At 41.0% G+C, this 23,533-nt stretch overlaps 1 protein-coding gene and 1 pseudogene across 13 annotated transcripts in view; both read right to left on the bottom strand.

Moving 5' to 3' along the window:
* Positions 1 to 23,533, bottom strand: part of YEATS2 (YEATS domain containing 2) — a 112,566-nt gene that overhangs the window by 62,053 nt on the left and 26,980 nt on the right. For all 13 annotated transcript variants that reach the window (XR_010116661.1, XR_010116662.1, XM_063621721.1 and 10 more), the window contains exons 7-9: positions 20,683 to 20,844; positions 12,767 to 12,878; positions 3,641 to 3,685 (exon numbers count right to left, since the gene is read on the bottom strand). Coding sequence is in view for 11 of the 13 variants with exons in the window: in XM_063621721.1 (XP_063477791.1) it covers positions 3,641 to 3,685; positions 12,767 to 12,878; positions 20,683 to 20,844 (319 nt within the window). In the remaining 2 variants the exon portion in view is untranslated. The remainder of the gene's footprint in view (positions 1 to 3,640; positions 3,686 to 12,766; positions 12,879 to 20,682; positions 20,845 to 23,533) is intronic.
* Positions 3,708 to 11,888, bottom strand: LOC134733276 (tigger transposable element-derived protein 1-like; annotated as a pseudogene).

Raw genomic sequence — 23,533 nt, 5'->3', positions numbered from 1 at the left:
ACCACCCTAGAATAAGCTACTTCCTTATCCCCCAGCTACTCTTATCTTCACAGCACTTATTTTTAACTGAAGTAATTTTATTTGCTTTTGTGTTTACTGTCTACCCTCCCCATTTTCAATGCCACTAAGAATTTGACTCTTTGAAGGAAGAAGCTACCGTGTCCATTTCTGTATTCCCAGCACCTGGACCAGTGCTCAATAAGTACCTTCTGATATAATACAGCAGATTTCCCTAGACAGAGTAAGATTTAATTAGTGAACTCTGATTAAATGGCTATTGCTGATATTATATGATGAATACAAAAAAAAAAAAAGGGGAGAAGGTGAAGAACAAAGTTGGAGGTCTCAGACTCCTGATTTCAAAATTTATTACAAAGCTATAGTAATCAAAACAGTATGTTGCTGGCATAAAGACAGACATACAGACCAATGGGATAGAATAAATCCTCACATATATGGTCAAATGATCTTTGACAAGGGTCCCAAGACCATTCAGTGGGGGAAAAGACAGTATTTTCAGCAAATGGTGCTAGGAAAACTGGATATCCATATGCCAAAGAATGCAATTGGACCCTTACCTTACACTATATACAAAATTAACTCAGGATCAAAGAATGAAACATAAAAGCTAAAATAATAAAACTCATAGAAGAAAATATAAGGGAAAAGCTTCATGACACTGAATTTGGTAATGGTTTCTTGGACATGACACCAAAAGCACAGGCAACAAAATAAAAAATAGACAAATGGGACATCAAACTTAAAAACTTCTGTGCATCAAAGGAAACAATCAACAGAGTGAAAAGGCAAAAATATATCACGGAATGGAAGCAAATATTTGCAAATCATCTATCTGGTAAGGGGTTACTATCCAGAATATATGAATAACTCCCGTGACTCAGCAACAACAAAAACCAAACCACCTAATTAAAAAATGGGCAAAGATATTTTCTGAACGTCTTTGAATAGACATTTCTCCAAAGAAGTTGGTCACCAAACACATGAAGGGATCCTCAACATCACTAATGATTAGAGAAATACAGATAAAAACCACAAGATATCACATCACAAACAATAGAATAACTACTACAAATTAAAATACAATAAAAATTAACAAATGCTGGTGAAGACGTGGAGAAACTGGAATAAGTGTGCACTGTTGGTGGGAATGTAAAATGGTGCAGCTACCACGAAAAAAAATACAGCAGTGGTTCCTCCAAAAACAGAAGTACCATAGGATCCAGCCAATTCCATTTCTGGGAATAAACCCAAAAGAACTGAAACCAAGGATTTGAATAGATACCTGTACACCTACGTTCATAGCAGCACTATTAACAACAGCCAAAAGGTGGAAGCAACTCAAGTGTCCATCAGCAGGTGAACGGATAAACAAAATGTGGTATATACATACCATGCAGTATTATTCAGCCTAAAACAGGAAGAGAGGCAGGGCACAATGGCTCATGCCTATAATCCCAACAGTTTGGGGGGGCCAAGGCAGGAGGATGGCTTGAGCCCAGTAGTTGAAGACAAGCCTGGACAACATAGTGAGACCCTGTCTCTACAAAAAATAAGCGAGTAGGCCAGGCGCAGTGGCTCACGTCTGTAATCCCAGACGTGATTTTGGGAGGCCGAGGTGGGCGGATCACGAGGTCAGGAGATCAAGACCATCCTGGCTAACACGGTGAAACCCTGTCTCTACTAAAAATACAAAAAAAAAATTAGCCAGGTGTGGTGGCAGGTGCCTGTAGTCCCAGCTACTAAGGAGGCTGAGGCAGGAGAATGGCGTGAACCCAGGAGGCGGAGCTTGCAGTGAGCCGAGATGGAGCCACTGCACTCCAGCCTGGGCGACAGAGCGAGACTCCATCTCAAAAAATAAATAAATACATAAACGAGTAAGTAAATAAATTAGCTGGTCATGATGGCACACGCCCGTAGTCCCAGCTACCTGACAGGCTAAGGACAGATTACTTGAGCCCAAGAGTTCAAAGCTGCAGTGAGCCGTGATTGCACTCCAGGCTGGGTGAGAGAGAGCAAGACCCTTTCTCAAAAATAAATAAATAAAAATAAATTTTTTTAAAAAGGAAGGAAATTCTGACATATGCTACAACATGGATGAAATCTGAGGACATTATGCAAAGCGAAATAAGGCAATCCCAAAGAGACACATATGGTATGATTCCACTTATATGAGGTACCCTAGAGTAGTCAAATTCACCGAGACAGAAAGTAGAGCAGCAGTTGCCAGTGCTGGGGGGCGGGAAGAGTGGGTGGTCATTGTTTAATGGGTACAGAGTTTCAGCTCTGCAAGATGAGAACAGTTCTAAAGATGGACTACGGTCATGGCTGTACAATAATGTGAATATACTTAATGCCACTAGAAAGTACACTGAAAAATGGGTAAGGCGGTAAATTTTGTGTTACGTGTTTTTTAACCACAATTTTTTAAAAATATATGAACCAAGGCTGAGCGCAGTGGCTCATGCCTGTAATCCCAGTGCTTTGGGATGCTGAGGTGGGAGGATTGCTTGAAGCCAAGAATTCGAGACCAGCCTGTGAACACGGTAAGACACTGTCTCTATAAAAAATGTAAAAATTAGCTGGGCTTGCTAGTGCAGGTGTACAGTCCTAGCTACTTGGGAAGCTGAGGTGGAAGAATGGCTGGAGTCTAGGAATTCAAGGTTGCAGTGAGCCATGATGTTACTGTATTCCAGCCTGGTTGACAGAGTAAGACCCTGTCTCAATCAAAAAAAGAGAAGAGAAAAAGAGAAAAGGAAGAGAAGAGAAGAGGAGAGGAGAAAGCCTGGTGCAGTGGCTCATGCCTGTAATCCCAGCACTTTGGGAGGCCAAGATGGGTGGATCACCTGAGGTCAGGCAGTTCGAGAGCAGTCAGCAGTTAAAGAGCAGCCTGACCAACATGGTGAAACCCCGTCTCTACTATGAATACAAAAATTAGCTGGGCGTGGTCGCACGTGCCTGTAGTCACAGCTACTTGGGAGGCTGAGGCAGGAGAATCGCTTGAACCCGGGAGGAGGAGGTTGCAGTGAGCCGAGATCACGCCACTGTACTCCAGCCTGGGCAACAGAGCATCACTCCCTCTCAAAAAAAAAAGAGGGGAAGGGGAGGGGAGGAGGGGAAAGGGAAGGGAAGAAGAAGGGAAGAGGAGGGGAGGGGAGAGAAGGGGAGAGGAGCCACACGTTTCCTGGTAAGCCTGTGGAACTGTGAGTCTATTAAACCTCTTCATAGATTACCCAGTCTTCGGTAGTTATTTATAATAGTGTGAGAATGGACTAACACAGAAAGACAAACTTAAAAAAAAAAAAAACTAACACTAATTTTTTCCCTAATTAAAAATGAAGATCGGCCAGGTGCAGTGGCACACACCTGTGAAACCCCGTCTCTACTAAAAATATAAAAATTAGCCAGGCATGGTGGTGCGTGCCTGTAATCCCATCTACTCGGGAGGTTGAGGTAGGAGAATCACTTGATCCTGGGAGGCAGAGGTTGCAGTGAGCCGAGATCATGCCACTGCACTCCAGCCTGGGCGACAGAGCGAAGACACCATCTCAAAACAAACAAAAAATGAAGATCAATTTTCATCCTACTCATTCCCAGATAATACTGTAGGAAAAAAACCTACCGTCTCTGCTCCAAGAGTCTGCAAGCCAGTATAAGTTCTATCCAGCTATGGAAAGACAAAAGGGAGAGTGTTAAATTTCACTGCACTTACTTACATATTATCATAGGATACAATCTTACCTACAGCTCTTTTGCAAGTCTTCATACCATAGGATCTACTTTTTCATAATGTAAAATATAAATTCATCACTTCAATAAAAAATTGAGTAAAATCAATATAAACCTCAAACATACAGTTACTATATTTTTAATATAAATTATACATTTTTAAAAACCTGTTTAAGGACAATGCAACAATGGAGGAAGTTTTACACAAAAAGATGTTTACTGCAGCATTATCTATAACCAAACTAAAAACAATATAAAAATCCAGAATAAAGGAATGTGTAAGAAAACCATGGACCATCAATCTCTGAAATATCATGCAGCCACATAGATGAGGTTTACAAAGACTGTGTACAGATATTTTAAATGACAAGCTATACATATTTTAAATGCATACATTCTTAGACACAATTATATACTCGGAGTATATTTACTAAGCACTTAAAAAAAAAAGAATGAAAATATAGGCAGTAGAGGCAATGCTAATGACTTCAAATATACTGGCATCATCATTTGTTTTTTGAGAGAGGAATACAAACTGAGGGAATGTTAATAATATAAACAAGAGTTCACAATTACACAGAAAAAGGTTAAGTTCTTATTTGTAAATTTATATTCCACCACTAAAAAAAGAACTTGTGATAACAATATAAACATACAATAAGATAAACAGGGAAAAGTATTAAATTGGGTAGAAAAAAAAAGAGAGGGAAAAAATGAAGCCAGGGTAGGTTAGTAAATACAAGGTTTTAAAGGCTTATGAGAGGTAGGTGTCACATCTGGCTGAGTTTCTTAGCAGCCAACACAGACAGGACAACTCAGTCAGTTATGAGATTTAGTGTTCACAAGATAAAAAGCAATACAGGGTGGATTAATAGTGGTTCCATGGAAGAAATCTGGAGTTTTAATATTTAAACCTTAGCCAACAGTATGACTGCTAAAAAACAAAACAACAACACAAAGGCAATTTTAGGTCACATCCATTTTCACAGTCTCCAGAGCATAGAAATAATAGTCGCTCTGTAATCCGCACAGGTGTATGTTTCATTGTTGGGACCAAATTTTAAGAGGGACATTGGATAGGACGGAACTAGTATCAAAACAAGAAGAAGAATTGGAAAACAAAGCATACAAGAAATGTAACAGGAACAGGTTTTACCTGGAGTAGAAATGATTTCAGGAGACATGAAGGCTATCATCAAACATTTTTAGCGTTCTTATAAAACAAAGCCTTATTCTGTATTATTTCAAAAATCAACAGCCTGAGGCCAGGCTCAGTGGCTGACTTCTGTAGTCCCAGAACTTTGGGAGACTAAGGTGGGCTGATTGCTTGAGTCCAGGAGTTTAATACCAGCCTGGACAACATGGTGAAAGCCTGTCTCTACAAAAAATACAAAAATTAGCCAGGTGTGGTGGCATGTTCCCGTAGTCTCAGCTACTCAGGAGGCTGAGGCAGGAGGATCTCTTGAGCCCAGGAGGTTGAGATTGCAATGAGCCATGATCGCCCCACTGCACACCAGCCTGAGTGAAAAAGGGAGATCCTATCTACAAAAAAAAACAAACAAACGAACAAACAAAAAAACCAGCCTGGGCAACATGGCAAGACCTCACTCTACAAAAAATAATTAAACAATTAGCCAGGCATGGTGGTGCATGCCTGTGGTCCCAACTACTCAGGAGGATGATGCGGGAGGATTGCTTGAATCCAGGAAGTTGAGACTGCAGTGAACCGTGTTTGCACCACCGCACTCCAGCATGGGCGACAAAGCGAGATCCTGTCTCAAAAACCAAACAAAAGACAGAAAAAAGAAACACTAGGACAAAAGGACAAATGGGGTCAAGGTATTACTAAATGGATCAATGTGTTGGCTTGGGAAGTGCTGTGCTCTAGGGTGATGGGTAAGGACACAGTAAATGACTACCTGTCAGAAATGCAGGATATAGTAATTTCACACATTCTAGGAACTTTAAATTTTATGTAACTCTAATATTTAGAGTATTTAATATTTAATGTAGTATTTACACAATCAAATACACATCATTATTTACTGCACAGAATACAAAGATCACTTCAGGCCTTAACAGCCAGGAAAAGCTACATAGGAACTTGAAGAATGCAAAGAATTCAGACAAGCATCTGAGGAGGGGAAGAGCATTAAAAAAGACCCAAGGACAGGCCAGGCGCGGTGGCTCACGCTTGTAATCCCAGCACTTTGGGAGGCCGAGGCGGGTGGATCACAAGGTCAGGAGATCAAGACCACGGTGAAACCCCGTCTCTACTAAAAATACAAAAAATTAGCCGGGCGTGGTGGCGGGCGCCTGTAGTCCCAGCTACTCGGAGAGGCTGAGGCAGGAGAATGGCGTGAACCCGGGAGGTGGAGCTTGCAGTGAGCCGAGATTGCGCCACTGCACTCCAGCCTGGGCGACAGAGCGAGACTCCGTCTCAAAAAAAAAAAAAGACCCAAGGAAAGATGGCCCAAGGCATTTCTGTGACATGAATAGATGCCATGGCTAGAGCAGAATGTTCATCAGGGGATTTGTGCGAGACAATCTAGGGGAAGTAAATCGAGTCAAAATGAGCCCTGAGAGCACGCGGGGGCATTCACACTTTAACAGGAATTCAATCAAGTTTTCTGAAAGGGATAGCAGAAAGGTTCTGTGGTTTTAAGCAGACCGATCAGATACTGTTGTGTAGGATGCCCTATGAAGAAAGGAGATGGATTTTTAAAAGCCTATCAGGAGACAGCAGAATAATAGCCTACGAATAGTGGGCAGGGGCCAGGGCGCGGTGGCTCACGCCTGTAATCCCAGCACTTTGGGAGGCCAAGGCAGATGGATCACTGGAGGCCAGGAGACCAGCCTGACCAACATGGTGAAACCCTCTCTCTTATTAAGAAGACAAAAATTAGCTGGGCATGGTGGTGTGCACCTGTAGTCCCAGCTACTTGGGAGGCTGAGGCAGGAGAATCGCTTAAGCCTAGAAGGTAGAGGTTGCAGTGAGCCGAAATTGCGCCATTGCACCCCAGCCTGGGTGACAGACTGAGACTCTGTCTCAAAACTAAAAAAAAAAAAAAAAAAGAATAGTGGGAAGGGCGGAGGACAGAATATAAAAGAGATTATGAAGAAAGAATAATGGCCTGCAACTGAACAAATATTTAGAAGAGGGAAGAAGACGGCTCCAAGAGTTAACTAAAAAATGACAGGAAAAATAATACTACAGAACAAATAAGGATCACAAGGCTACAACACAGGTGTTTAGGGTCTCAAGGCCAATACACAGCAAAACAATAAAATGATGTTTTCCAGAAAACTGGTAAGAAACATTTTATTGTCATTTTAAAACACTGTCTCCAATAATCTTCCACCAAGAGCTCTAAGTGATATGTACAATATAAGATGTGAGAAGTACGTGAAGAATTCCTTTTGTTTAGAGACTAGGTCTGAGCCCAGTGCAACATAAGGTAGTATACGCTGTGTTAAAAATAAGATTAAAAGAAAGTAAAACTGGCCGGGCGCAGTGGCTCACGCCTGTAATCCCAGCACTTTGGGAGGCCCAGGTGGGTGGATCACCTGAGATCAGGAGTTTGAGACCAGCCTAGCCAACATGATGAAACCCCGTCTCTACTAAGAATACAAAAAAAAATTAGCCGTGCGTGGTGGCGGGCACCTGTAATCTCAACTAATTGGGAGGCTGAGGCAGAAGAATCGCTTGAACCTGGGAGGCGGAGGTTGCAGTGAGTCAAGATTGCACCACTGCCCTCCAGCCTGGGCAACAGACTGAGATTCCGTCTCAAAAAAAAAACAAAAAAAAAACTATTTTAAGACTTTCCTCTAAGTAACAGGACGGTACTCTGCCCCTTAATAAAATGGCTGTGTGCCCTTCTATTTGGTTTCAGTGCTTCTCTGAGGTCATAAGGCAATCTAGTCTCACGCTAATCTTTGGAAAAGAACTTAAGCCTCAAGTTAAGCAGTCCCACCTAACAACAATGGAAGGGAAATTTCAGCATGCCTTAAGCTTGAAAGAGGTGCATTTGTAGAAGAAAGGGAATGAAAAAGGAATTCTACAGATATACTCAGCTTCAGTTAGCCCAGTTTTCAGAGCCATTAGTGGGAACAATGTGATAAATCACAAAGTAAGGGTGCTTTGGAGATGTACAGTATCAGGATTATGTCACATGTAGAGAAAGTGTACATGAAACTATAATACTATAAAAAGGGTCTAAGGGAACACTAAGAAATGGTCTTTCCACTATAAAAATTAAATATGGGCCGGACAAGGTGGTTCACACCTCTAATGCCAGCACTTTGGGAGGCTGAGGAGGGTAGATTGTTTTAGCCCAGGAGTTTGATACCAGCCTGGGCAACACAGTGAAAAAAACTCCATCTCTACAAAAAATAAAAAAATTAACTGAGTGTAGTGGCATGCGCTTGTGGTCCCAGCTACCTGGGAGGCTGAGATAAGAGGAACACCTGAGCCGGGGGAGGTCAAGGATGCAGTGACCCGTGATCATGCCACTGCACTCTAGCCTGGCCAACAGTGAGACTCTGTCTCAAAAAAATAAAAAAGAAACGTTTATTTATATAAAATTGCAAAAATATTTGAGAAAACCAACCAAAAACAGGGCATGAGAAATAGTTCCCAATGTCATTATTTCAGTTGCTCCAACATTTTGGTATATTTCGTTTTTTTTTCTACTTTTCAAAGATCGTGGTTGACTTCATGTACATACAGTTTTATACAAACATACCTCATAGATAATTGCAGATTCAATTCTAGACTACTGCAATAAAGTGAATACTGCAATAAAGCAAGTCACAATGAATCTGTTTCCCAGTGCTTATAAAAATTATGTTTATACTATGCTGTCATCTATTAAGTATGTAACAGCAAACAAAATAATGTACACACCTTAATTTAAAAATGCTTTCTTGCTAAAAAGTGCTAATGATCACCTTGAGCCTTGAGTGAACTGTAATCTCTTTGCTGGTGGAGGGTCATGCCTTGATGCTGACGGCTGTTTGTTGAAGGTTTGGGTGGCTATGGCAATTTCTTAAAACAAGACAACAATGAATTTTGCTGCCTCGACTGACTTCCTTTTATGAAAGATTTCTCTGTAGCATGCAATGCTGTTTGACAGTGTTTTATCCACAGGAGAAGTTCTTTCAAAATTGGAGTCAATCTTCTGAAACCCTGTAGCTGCTTTATTAAGTAAGCTTATGTAATATTCTAAATCCTTTGTTGTCAATTTCAACAGTGTTCACAGCATCATCACCAGGAGTGGATTCCATCTCAAGAAGACACTTACTTTGCTTATCCATAAGAAGCAAATCCTCATGCATTAAAGTTTAATCATAAAATTGCAGCAATTCAGTCACATCGTCAGGCTCTACTTCTAATTCTTGTACTCTTGCTATTTCCACCATACCTGCAGCTAATTCCTCCACTGAAGTCTTGAACTTAAGTCATCCACGAAGGTTGGAATCAACTTCTTCCAAACTCCTGTTAATGTTGCTACTTTGACCTCCTCTCATGAATCACAAATGTTCTCAATGGCATCTAGAATGGTTAGTCCTTTCCAGAAGGTTTTCAATTTACTTTGACCAAATCCATCTGAGAAATCACTATTTATGGCATCTATAGCCTTACAAAACATATTTTTTTCTTTTCCTTTTTATATATATATTTTTTGAGATGGGGCTTGCTCTCTCACCCAAGCTGGAGGTCAGTGGCTTGATCATGGCTCACAGCAGTCTCAACCTCCTGGGACCATGAAGCTGATCCTCCTACCTCAGCCTCCCAAGTAGCTGGGTCTACAGGCAAGTGCCACCATGTCCAGCTAATTTTTTTTTTTTTTTTTTTTTTGTAGAGATGAGGTCTTATTATGTTGCCCAGACTGGTCTCAAATTCCTGGGCTCACACAATCCTTCCTCCGTGGCCTCCCAAAGGGCTGGGATTATAGGCATGAGCCACTGTGCCTGGCCACAAAATATATTTCTTAAAACAATAAGACTTGAATGTTGAAATTACTCCTTGATCTCATGGGTGCAGAATGGATATTGTGTTAGCAGGCATGAATACAACATTAATCTCCTTGTACATCTCCATCAAAGCTCTTTTTTTTTTTTTTTTTGAGATGGAGTCTCGCTCTGTCACCAGGCTGGAGTGCAGTGGCGTGATCTCGGCTCACTGCAACCTTCGCCTCCTGGGTTCAAGCGATTCTCCTGCCTCAGCCCCCCTTGTAGCTGGGACTACAGGTATGACTCACCACGCCCAGCTACTTTTTGTATTTTTATTAGAGACGGGGTTTTGCCATGTTGGCCAGGCTGGTCTCAAACTCCTGGCCTCAAGTGATCCACTCGCCTCGGCCTCCCAAAGTGCTGGGATTACAGGCGTAAGCCACCGTGCCTGGCCTCCATCAGAGCTCTTAAGTGACCAGGTGAATTCTCAATGAGCAATAATATTCTGAAAGGAATCCTTTTCTCTGAGCAGTTGGTCTCAACAGTGGGCTTAAAATTTTCAGTAAACCATGCTATAAACAGATATGTTGTCACCCAGGCTTTTTTGTTCCATTTATAAAGCACAGGCAGAGTAGATTTAGCATCATTATTAAGGGCCCTAGGATTTACTGGATGGTAAATAAGTGCTGGTTTCAATTTAAAGTTACCAGCTGTGGCCAGGCACAGTGGCTCATGCCTGTAATCCCAGCACTTTGGGAGGCTGAGGCGCGTGGATCACTTGAGTTCAGGAGTTTGAGACCAGCCAGGACAACATGATGAAACCCTATTTCTACTAAAAATACAAAAATTATCCGGGCGTGGTGGCAGGCGTCTGTAATCCCAGCTACTTGGGAGGCTGAGGTGGGAGGATTGCTTGAACCCAGGAGGCAAAGGTTGCAGTGAGCCAAGATCACGCCACTATACTTCAGCGTGGGTCACAGAGCAAGACTCTGTCTCAAAAAATAAAAATAAATAAAGTCACCAGCCCCTAACAAGAGAGTCAAACCCATGCTCTGAAGCCAGGCATTGACTTCTCCTCTCTAGCTATGAAAGTCCTAGATGGCATCTTTTTCCAACAGAAGCCTGTGTCACCTACGGTGAAAATCTGTTGTTTGGTGTAGCCACCTTCATCAATGATCTTAGCTGGATCTTCTGGATAACTTGCTTCAGCTTCTCAATCAGCACTTGCTGCTTCGTCTTGTACTTGTATGTTATGGAGATGGCATCTTTCCTTAAACCTCACGAACCAACATCTGCTAGCTTCAAACTTTTCCTCTGAAGTTTCCTCACCCCTCTCAGTCTTCACAGAATTGAAGAGCTAGGGCCTTGCCCTAGATTAGCATTTGGCTTAAGGGAATGCTATGGCTGGTATGATCTTCTATACAGATCACTGAGACTTTCTCCAAATCAGGAAGAAGGCTGTTTTGCTTTCTTATCATTCGTGTGTTCACTGGAGTAGCACTTTTAATTTCCTTTGAGAACTTTTCCTTTGCATTCACAACTTGGCTGTTTGGCACAGAGGCCTCACTTTTAGCCTATCTTGGCTTTCAACATACTTTTTTCACTAAGCTTAATCCTTTCTAGCTTTTAATTTAAAGTGAGAGATGTGTGACTCTTCCTTCTACTTCAACTTGGAAACCATTAGAAGGTTATTAATTGGCCTAATTTCAATATTGTTATTCTCAGAGGATAGGAAGCCCCCAAAAGAGGGAATGAGGTGGGGAACGACTGGTTGCTGGAGCAGTCAGAATCCACACAACACTCATCAATTACATTCATTCTCCTATATGATCATGGTTTGTTGTGCCCCAAAATAATAGTAACATCAAAGACCACTGATCACAGGATCATCAAAACAGATTTAATAATAAAAAAGTTTGAAATATTTCAGGAATTACCAAAATGTGACAGAGAGACACAAATGAGCACAATGTTGGAAAAATGGTACTCACAGAGTTGTTTGACACAGGGTTGCCACAAATCTTCAATTTTTAAAAAATCAAGTATCTACTGAGCGCAATAAGCAAAGTGCAGTGAAACAAAGTACGCCTGTACTCTGTGTTTCACTTCCTATAAGGGCAGGTCTCCCCATGGATAGACAACACTTCATAAGATATAATTTACAATGGCTGCACCATAAACCACATGGCTACATTTATCATTAAAGGATTTCTTATAATACAAAAGTATTATAATCTTGTATAGTACTTTATCGTTTCCAAAACAGGTTCACTTCTGTCTTTACAGACAAACATTATTATTTGCCCCACTTTATAGAAAAGTAAATAGATTTAAAAAAGATTTCAGTAACTTAGCCCCAAGAAACACATTGATGGTGAGGTCTGATCAAAGATTCATGTATTCTGATTATCTGACCACTTTGTTCACCTTTTTAAAGGATATACATTGTCCCATAAAGTGATTCTCTCTCTCTGATGGTTGCATCAGAGGACAAAGTAGTGTTGTAGCAGTAAGCATAAACATACACAGAAATACTATCTCCTCCCCCCACTATTCTTAGCCACTTCTTGCAGAAGACCTAACACTCCCACTTTGAATACAGTTGACCCTTGAACATGAGTTTGAACTGCACAGATCCGCTTATACATGGATTTTCTTCCACCTCTGCCACCCGAGGCAGAAAGACCAACCCCTCCTCTTCCTCAGCCTACTCAATGTGAAGATGGCGAGGATAAAGACCTTTAAGATGATCCACTTCCACTTAATGAATAGTAAATATATTTTCTATTCCTTATGATTTTCTTAATAACAGTTTTCTCCAGCTTACTTTATTATAAGAATATAGTCCATAATATATATAAGATACAAAATACGTGTTAATTGACTGTTTATTAGTAAGGCTTGCAGTCAACAGTAGGCTATTAATAGTTAAGTTTTAGAGGAGTCGAAAGTTGTATGTGAATTTTTTAATGCGGGGGGCCCTTAACCGCCATGTTGTTCAAGGATCAACTGTAGCTGGTAAAAAAAGACTTCAAAACTAGGGAGCGACGTTTTGTTACAATACCTTCAGATTATGTATGATATCTATCCGCTTGTTCTGGCTGTCCTTAAAGTGAACTTGAACTCTGACGGGAAACTCACCCCAGCCTCTTCTGGTCAGGTGAAAAGGAGGCTCTCTATGGAAAAGCAGATATTAACACGTTCATCCATGTTCACTCTCTCATCTTACACAGGAAAAGTTTCCTGATAATGGATAAATCAGAAGTTCACTGTCTTCTGAGAATCATTTAGGTTTCCTCATTTAAAACGAAATCAACATGCTGAATTTCGCTAAAATGCTAAATTATAAAATAAAAAAATTCAACTCAAACCTCTATTATAAACTTTCAATTACTGAATGCTAAGAGCTAGAGTAAACTTAGACCATATAATCCAATGTCATTTTCACAGACGAGGGAACTAAGGTGATCTGATGAATGTCACTAGAGAGCCAGGATCTTTAATTGGCATTTGACAGATACAGGCCATGAGGTATATGTTCCCTACCCTAAACTCTTGTATTTATTCCTCCACTGAGGCAGAAACAAAATGAATCATGAACATGCTCAACTGAGACTGGCAATTTATTTGAAACTCTCTGCTAAGAAGACTTAAAGATTGTATGTTCACAATATGACCTTCCCTGAATAGTGACTACAACTGATTTTAGTGAGCAGAAAGGAATGTGTATGCATGCTAACTGGACTGGAGAATTCTCAGCACAATGTAATTTGTGAAGAAAAAAAAGGGGGGGCGGGAATTGATGGAAAAGAAAAGCAAATTATTAATAACTGGTGATGGACACATGAGGGTTCATTATATTCTTTACTACCATAAATGTTTGAAATTTTCCATAATAAAAAAATTTAGAAATTTAATTGAGATATCATTAAGTACTCAAAACAATATGGTTTAAGTGCACAGGGAAGAGAGAATGCTTTTAAAATGAAAACATTTGTTATGAATACTAGCTTAGAATTAGTAATAAGAGAAGACATCAAAATTACAAGGAGGCTGGGCACGGTGGCTCATGCCTGTAATCCCAGCACTTTCGCTTGAATCCGGGGGGCGGAGGCAGCAATGAGCTGAGACCACACCACTGCACTCCAGCCTGAGACACAGCAAGACTCCATCTCAAAAAAAAAAAAGAAAGAAAAGAAAATGACAAGGAGAAAGAAACTCAACAGACAGTGTTTTTGGAAAACTGAATTGAGTGAGTGCAGAGTTCAAGAACACAACCTGAGAAGAGTGTAACAGATGTGAATTAACGAGCACAGAGCCAGCAGCTAACAACGGAGCCCAGGACAGGAAAAATCCCTGAGTTATGAGGGGAGCCTAGAAAGCAGAGAAATTAATAAATACCTTATAAACCAAAGAGAAAAGAAAGCAAAGAAAACTAGAGTGCCCTGGATGGAAGAACTCAGTTGCACAGGAGCTAAAAGAAGCAGCTGTGACATTGGTATAGATTCACGCTTGGGGTAAAATGAAAAGGTAGACTTGAGACAGTCTGAAATGGGACCCACAGCCAGAGATACAGTGGAGCCTAGAGGCATGGTGGACTTGAGTCAATTAATGGAAATTCTACTGATGTGAAGTTTGGTCATTTAAATTCCAGTAAAGCTAAATGGTAAGTCTAAACTCATTTGCAATATGCCTCAATCACACTGAATGCTGAACTTCTCTCACAATGAATATGATAAATTAGGTATGTTTCTCAATTTATGTACGTGGCCTAACCTTTAGTGAATAGACAGGAAAGACTGCTGCCAGAGAAGACAGACAAACAGCACAAAGTCAGGAAAAATGAACAATGCTTTTTAACAGGAAATTCCTCCATAACCATATTTTTAGAAGCAAAAAAAGAATCTAAGACCTACAACAACATTATTTATGGAAATGGTATACTTCGAAAGACATTACTTCACACAATAAAGGACTGCCTCACCCGAACAAACTTCAATATTTCTAGATTCCTCACAGAAGGTGAAATAAATCATTGACTCCAAGAGGGAAAAACCGTAAGACTATGGGGATTAAACAAAAATGGCTTTATTAGAAACACAGAATGGAGTACAGCTCCTTGCTCGACTAATTTATTCATATGGCCAATCATTCTTTTAGCATCACTCCGAGTGACCCTGAACTCACCACTTCATGAGACCCTCTGTTACATTTCTGAACAGCTCTATTACAAAATGACTTCTTCTACCTCCTGCATGTTAATTCTAGATATGCCATTTGGAATCACAAAGAGTAAATTCTTCCTCCACATGAAAGCCCTTTAAAAGAACCAAAGCATTCCCTCAAGTCTTTTCGGAATGAACATCTCTGCTCCCCACAACAGCAGTAGCAGCAAACACTGCGTTCCTATGTTTCACTGGCTATGACCCAATCAGTGTTCTAAGCCCTTTAGAACTATTAACTTACCTAATCCTTATGACCACACTATGAAATATCCCCTCTGAGACACAGTGAGGCTGAATAACTAACTTGCCAAGGTCACACAGCAAATAAGCAGTAGAACCAGAATTCAAACTCAAGCAATGGGCTCCGGGGCCATGCTTTAGCCACTGTGTGCTAGTCCATGTCCCCAAGGTGACAGACCTCACTTCCCAGACCACTCTCCCCAGTACACACAATAATATGACTGGCTGGGCATTGTCTGACTGTGCAGGGCATGGAATGCCTACATCACTTCTTCTGGGTACTTATTTCTCTAATGTGGCTACTTGAAAATTTCAAATTACAGATGTGGCTCACAGTATATTTCTATTGGACAGTGCTGCTCTAGAGAGTTCCTACAATTGAGTGAAATAAAACAGATATGAAGGTTTGGAAGAGGCTCACTAGGATTCCTCTGGGGAGCTGGCCCGCTCCAGTTTCACACACACCAAGGGCAGGAACACTCCAGATGGTTTCCCAAAGGCAGGGCCCTGTGCTCATCTTCACAATCCCTGTATCAAGCCCTGAGCCTAGCACATATCTAGTGACTATCTTGTACCTATAGTCACTATCTTGTGCCTAAAAAAAAGCAAAGTTTACAATCACGGCTTTTAGGAAGTTGGCTAAGGGTCATCCTGACAACTGAATAAACATGGAAAAAAGTGCTTCAACAAGAGCAGAATCCACCCACCTCTTTGTCAGGTAATGTGCTGTGATGAAGAGATTCAGGGTGTGTAAGAAAAACATTTGTGCTTTGATCCAGAAATAAGTTAACCCCAAGTTTCAAGGCAGCTGCAAAAATCCCCCCTTATTCGTTAAATTACTTTAGATACCTAACACAACAAACATCTTAACAGTCCTGCAAAGAACGTAAGAGTTGTAATTAAACCTAGGACATATGTTAATAGTCCTCACCTACTTTATATTGGTTACACCATATCTGGAGTTTTAGGTTCAGTTCTAAAAAGGTTATTTTAAAAGGAATATAGATAAACTGGAGTATACCTGAATGGCAAAGGAATATAAAACAAAGTCACACGAGTGACAACTGAAACAAATATGGATGAGACCCAACAACTGCTTTCAAATATCTAAACAACTGTACAAGGAAAGGGATTATGATGATTCTGAGTGGTACACAAAGCATATGAAAAGCTTACTGTTTAGAAGTTAGATCTCTGCTCAATATAATTAAAAACTTCCAGCCACCTCCAAATGGAATGGTCCATTTCATGAATTCAATAATTCACTCAGTATCGAACATGAAATGAGGCTGGGTACATGGCTCACACCTGTAATCCCAGCACTTTGGGAAGCCAAGGCAGGAGGACTGCTTGAGGCCAGCAATTTGAGACCAGCCTGGGTAAAAAAATTAGCTGGACATAGATGGCACACGCCTATAGTCCTCGCTACTCAGAAGGCTGAAGTGGGAGGATAGTTTGAGCCCAGGAATTTGAGGCTGCAGTGAGCTATAATTATGGCACTGTTCTCCCACCTGGGTGCCAGAGCAAGACTCTGTCTCTAAAAAAATAAAATTAGCCAGGTGCAGTGGCTCACACCTGTAATCCCAGCACTTTGGGAGGCCGAGGTGGGCAGATCACGAGGTCAGGAGATCGAGACCATCCTGGCTAATAAGTGAAACCCCGTCTCTACTAAAAATACAAAAACATTAGCCAGGCGTGGTGGCGGGCGCCTGTAGTCCCAGATACTCAGGAGGCTGAGGCAGGAGAACGGCGTGAACCTGGGAGGCGGAGCTTGCAGTGAGCCGAGACTGCGCCACTGCACTCCAGTCCGGGCAACAGAGCGAGACTCCATCTCAAAAAAAAATAAAAATAAAAGTAAAAAAATAAAAATTTTAAAAACATAAAATGAGCATTTACTACATGCTAGGAACTATGCTAGACTCTAGGGATAGTTATTTATTTATTTATTTATTTGTTTATTTATTTATTTATTTTGAGACAGAGTCTTGCTCTGTCACCTAGGCAGGAGTGCAGTGGCATGATCTTGGCTCACTGCAACCTCTGCCTCCTGGGTTCAAGCAACTCTCCTGCCTCAGCCTCTCGAGTAGCTGGGACTATAGGCATACACCACCAGGTCTGGCTAAATTTTTTTTTGTATTTTTAGTAGAGACAAGGTTTCACCATGTTGGCAAGGCTGGTCTCAAACTCCTGACCTCATGATCCACCTGCCTCAGCCTCCCAAAGTGCTGGGATTACAGCCATGAGCCACCATGCCCAGCCGACCCTGGGGATATTAAGACAAGATAAGGTCCTAAACATCGAGAAGTTCTAAACCTGGTGAGACATACATGTATATGAGTAAGTGTAGTAATAGACTTATACACATTACCTGCTATTAAAAAAAAACACAGAGCTATGGTCGATCACAGCATATGATTTCTCCAGGAGTTTTAAAAACCAGAAGCATGTAAGCGATAATCTCTTTTAAAATACTATTTACAAATCCTAACATTGTTGTTAACAAAGTTTGATTTGCTATGGGAAAAGGTATGTGGTAAAGGTGTGTGCCGCCAGGCTGTGAACAGCTAACTGCTCAGGCGTGGCACAGCAGACAATCTTTGCAACACTGTCAGAGTGGCACAGATCAGGCTGAAAACAAGACACAGGCTATTTTGATGACGTCAAACCTCATACACGTAATGAAACAAAGTTCATTTACTATTAGCAGAAAACACTCCAGATGTCCGGGATGAAAGAGAAACTGGATAAGGAGCTGCAGCACAATCCTTTCTTTGGATTTTCTCACTGTTACAATACATCTTGATAAGTGACTTGCCATACCTCTGCCCGCAGATTAGTAAAGACTTCTTAGCAAATAAATCTCATAAATTACTGCAGGATAGTCTTCGCAATTTAAAAGAAATAATGTGTTTTACTAATTCTCATTTATGGTATGAGAACAGAGAAATAAAATAGACACTTGTACTGCATTTTTAAGTATTTTATGTAATTAGTTTTTAATCTCATCCTTTTGGGTATATTAGATTTCTATCATCAATAAAAATATAATTAATACATAAGAAGAAAAACATACTGTACCTATCTACAAAAATCTAATTTCCAAATATTCTGCTTTCTTTTTTTTTTTGAGACGGAGTCTCGCTCTGCCCCCCAGGCTGGAGTGCAGTGGCACAATCTTGGCTCACTGCAACCTTTGACTCCCTGGTTCAAGCGATTCTCCTGCCTCAGCCTCCTGAGTAGCTGGGATTACAGGCATGAGCCACCACGACCAGCTAATTTTTGTATTTTTAGTAGAGACGGGTTTCACCATGTTGGCCAGGACAGTCTTGATCTCCTGACCTCATGATCTGCCCACCTCAGCCTCCCAAAGTGCTGGAATTACAGGCCTGAACCATCACGCCCAGCCTATTCCACTTTCTGACCACCAACCCTTATCTTTCCAGTTTCACCCTAATCCAACTATTCTTTGACTTCACGGAGACTCCTATTTCTTGCCCACAAAACTTTTCACCAGCCATCCCTGCTCTTATATACGTATCTTCTCTCCTTACTCAGCTTAGAGTCTATGATATATCACTACAGTAACCTAAGCATCAAAGCGAAGAAATCAAAGAACCAAGAGACCAGGGTTTTGGATGAATTGTCTGTATGTATGCAAAGTTCTTAAGAATGACAGCAAGAGTTACACTAGAGAGAAAATTAGTAAACCAGGTGCTGAAACCTTTCCCCTTTTTCCAAAAAGCCTCAACTCCTTTGAGGCTGCTGCTCGTCCTCTGTTGCAATTATCTACTAATTTCCCCAGTCACCCTTGGGAGGGAAAGGTGGTCTGGAAGCCATAAATGTGATCAAGGAAGACATCCACCCCACCCTCAGGCCCAGTGGTGTGTGGGAGAAAAAAAAAAAACAGCCACCATCGCTTGAAAGGGTTAAAGCAGCAGCAGAGTTCTCCGGAGGCAGCCATGTTTTGTTTAAGAGTCAGGGGTGAAGAAAGGCTCTGAACAGAGCAGAGAATAGAGACTTCACTGATAATAACCAACAACCACTTCCACAGTGCATTTATAGAATCCATATGGTGGCTCACGCTTATAATCTCAGCCCTTTGGGAGGCCAAGGCGGGCAGGGTGCTTGAGCTCAAGAGTTCAAGACCAGCCTGGCTAACATGGCGAAACCCCATCTCTACAAAATATACAAAAATTAGCTGGGCGTGGTGGCGTGCACCTGTAATCACAGCTACTTGGGAGGCTGAAGCATGAGAATTGCTTGAACCTGGGAGATGGAGGTTGCAGTGAGCCAAGATCGTGCCACTGCACTCCAGCCTGGAAGACAGGTTGTGTCTCCAAAAAAAAAAAAACAATTAATATGTACATGTGTAACATCATATAAAGATGTAAAGAATAAGGCCAGGTGTAATCTCACACCTGTAATCCCAGCACTTTGGGTGGCCAAGGCGGGCAGATCACCTGAGGTCAGGAGTTCGAGACCAGCCTGGCCAACATGGTGAAACTCCGTTTCTACTAAAAATACAAAAAAATTAGCCGGGCGTAGTGGCGGGTACCTGTAATCCCAGCTACTCGGGAGGCTGAGGCAGAAGAATTGCTTGAACCTAAGAGGTGGAGGTTGCAGTGAGCCGAGAGCGCACCATTGCGCTCTAGCCTGCGCAACAAGAGTGAAACTCCGTCTCAAAAAAAAAAAAAATGTAAAGAACATACCTAAATGATACAAGCAAATTTCACAACAATATATAATCATTCCATCTTGGTGAAATAATCACAAGAAACAACTATATGTTGTTTCAAATATGTACAGAAGAAATATGATTGGGGGTTACTTCTAAGAGAGTGAGATCATGGGAAACTTTCAACATTAATTAGTCTACAATGTTAGAATACTATATTTAATTCTGTTACATTCTGGTATTCATAAAAAGAAGTAACATTTTCATATGCATCTGTATCTATATAAACAAGTTTAGCTGTTTCCAGAGGGGAGCAAAACCAGCTAATATAATTAGTATGGTAACAATTGGATAGAAGACAATGCCTGCTCAGTGAGACAGTAGTCTGAAAGAGTGAACTACATTTTTTTTTTTTTTTTTGAGACAGAGTCTTGCTCTGTCGCCCAGGCTGGAGTGCAGTGGCACGGATCTTGGCTCACTGCAAGCTCCACCTCCCGGGTTCACACCATTCTCCTGCCTCAGCCTCCCTAGTGGCTGGGACTACAGGCACCTGCCACCACGCCCAGCTAATTTTTTGTATTTTTAGTGGAGACCGGATTTCACCATATTAGCCAGGATGGTCTCAATCTCCTGACCTCATGATCCGCCCGCCTCAGCCTCCCAAAGTGCTGGGATTATAGGCGTGAGCCATCCCATCCGGCCTCCAACTACATTTTGACTAAGAGCCAATTCTCAATTACTATTGCATTTCCAGGAAATGCTTGAAGTTAAATCACTTTTCTTCCATTTCAAAAATAAATCTGTATTTCAATTTAGGTTAAATACCTCAAGCATGCTTACCTAACTTCCACAAGGTCATTTGGTTTATAGCTGGGATGAAGGAAGAACCAAACCTTCTTGACAAAATGATTAATGCTGGGTTCTCTACGGGACCCTCGGACATATACCATCCACTTATGAGTTGACTGGTCATTTTCTTCCCTCTTATCCGGAGGTATATACCTAGAGAAGAAGAAAAAAGAAACCTGAATTATTTTTGTCCTTCAAAAACCTAACAAAATAATTAAGTCCTACTTAAACTTAAAAACAAGGTTAAAATTCCTGCAATATTTAACAACTACATCACCTAAACAAGCAAAATGAGTCGTTGCAAGTTAATCATTTTGTTTTTCTTTCTTTCTAAAACATAGTTGGGGCTGGATGCAGTGGCTGGCTCACACTGTAATGCCAGCACTTCAGGAGGCTGAAACGGGAGGATTGCTTGAGGTCAGGGAGGATTGCTTAAGAGATCAGCCTGGGCAACATAGCAAGACCCCAACACCATGTTTAGCTATTTCCAGAGGGGAGCAAAATCAGCTAACAATTGGATAGAAGAAGACAATGCCTGCTCAGTGAGACAGTAATCTCAAAGAGTGAACTACAACTACAACTACAATCCTCTCACCTAAAATTTTAAACTCAGCTGGGCATGGTGGCCCACACCTATAGTCCCAGCTTGCTGGGAGGCTGATGAGGTGGGAGGACTGCCTGAGCCCAGGAGTTCGAGGCTGTAGTGAGCTACAATCACATCACTGCACTTGAGTCTGGGCGACAGAGCAAGACCCTACCTCAAAAAATTAAAATAAAATTAATGAACTAAAACAAAATAATAAAATAAATAAAACATGAATTTGGTTTAAGGGACATTCTGTTAAAAGTTTGTGTCGTTCTACTTATTCGGTGTGCAATTTAAAAAAAGGGCAAACTTGTTTTTCCTGTCAGATAAATACATAAGGTGGAAATAAACTGGCATATTTTTATTCCTAGGTTAGGGAACCTCTAGCCTTCGGGGTGATTTCATTCAGGTTTCAGGGTGCTAGAGCTCTGGGCCTTTCTGGTGACTCTCATGGTTGCCAAGAAGACTGCACCTAGTTTCCTGCCCTATGAAAGCCAAAACATGCCATTTCCCTTAAGCCCTGATCATGGTAAAACTAGCATCTTTAGCGCTCCCCTTTACGGGCCCTGTCTTTATTTCAGTAGGAGGCCCTCTTCTTAGATTCATGTAGAAAATATGGTCAGGCCTTCTATATGCTCATCTATGCCTAGTGCTAATCCTTAGTGATATGGGGGGGCCAAGTTGCCTAGCCTAGCTCTTGAGGAGTGTTCTTGACCAATCTTGGCCCTTTACTCTTCCAGCCTATGAAAGTCATGAACCCTGTTGGGATTTTAACAGGAATACCTACAGATCGATTTGGGGAGAGATGACAAGTTTACAAGACAGGTCGGCCCAGAAAAAGCCAGGCCTGGAAGTTCAGGCAGACCCACTAGGCCACAAGAAAATTGGGGCTAAACAATCATTTCATCCAAATTTTTAAATGTATTGGCATAAAGAAGTTAATAGTTTATCTCTTTAATAGTACAGCATCTGTAGTTACGTCTTCTTTTTTATTTCTAATATTATTTGTGCCTTCTCTTTTTTGAGTAATTTTTAAAATCAATTTTGCCAGATTTGTGTATGTTATGTTTATTTTTTCCTTTCATAAGTATATCAATGTATTCATCAAATACTTACTAAATATATACTGTAAGGTACAAAGCCAGACAAGGCCAGGCCTGGTGGCTCACGCCTGTAATCTCAGCACTTTTGGAGGCCAAGGCAGGTAGATCACCCAAGTTCATGAGTTTGAGACCAGCCTGATCAACATAGTGAAACCCCATCTCTACTAAGAATACAAAATTATCCAGGTGTGGCGGTGCATGCCTGTAATCCCAACTACTTGGGAGGCTGAGGCAAGAGAATCAATTGAACTCTGGAGGTGGAGGGTACAGTGAGCTGAGATCGCGCCATTGCACTCTAACCTGGGCAACAAGAGTAAAACTCTATCTCGAAAAAACAAAACAGAACAAAACCAGACAAGACATAGTTTCTACCCTAAAGATATTCCAGTCTGAGAAAAATATATGAAAATAGAAAATGGCCATATAGTGTGATAAAAATCACAAAGAGAGCATAGAAGGAAAATGCCTAATGAGGGAGGGGATTAGCAAATAAAACTTCATGAGAAAATTAGTTTAAAAAGCTACCAGTTAGAATCCTAGCCACTGTAATCAATTTTCCTCCATCAAATTAATTTAATCCCTTCCATCTATTTACATCTGGACCAAATATTTACTTAACATTTTTATGTTTTTAGAGGATTTATAACGTCCTTATCTACCCCTAGACACTTGGCAAAAATGATGAAGCTGCTCCAAGACAGCCTGAGATCATACTGTTCAAGGACATGGCTCTGGAGCTTGGAGGAATTCTGCCTTTAAGATCTGCTCAGCAACCTTCTGTTACGAACTAAAAACATTTCAGTTTGGGCAATCAAATCAACATTTTTAGGAATTCACTAAGGCCCCTAAAGACAGAACTGGTTCAGAGTAGTCAAAAGTTCTCCCAAACTTACACACATTGACACAATTGGTGAAATATATTTGTGTAAGAGCTCATGTCTTAGAAATTTTTACCAAGCCCTATTTTGTTCGCAGGGAATGACTGGCAGACACACTAACGCAGAGACTCCAATCTCTGGACCTTGGTTCGCTTTTGAAGCAACAAAGAGCTTGAAAAAACATTCTCTGAGGCCTCTTCCTACTGTAACACCAGGATAATAAGAGTATTATGCCCAAGTATTAACATAAATGGGTAACTGAAAAGACTTATCTA

Source organism: Symphalangus syndactylus, chromosome 17 (genome assembly GCF_028878055.3).
Source record: "Symphalangus syndactylus isolate Jambi chromosome 17, NHGRI_mSymSyn1-v2.1_pri, whole genome shotgun sequence".
Lineage (NCBI taxonomy): Eukaryota > Metazoa > Chordata > Mammalia > Primates > Hylobatidae > Symphalangus > Symphalangus syndactylus.
This window is presented reverse-complemented; position numbering and strand designations above follow the sequence as displayed.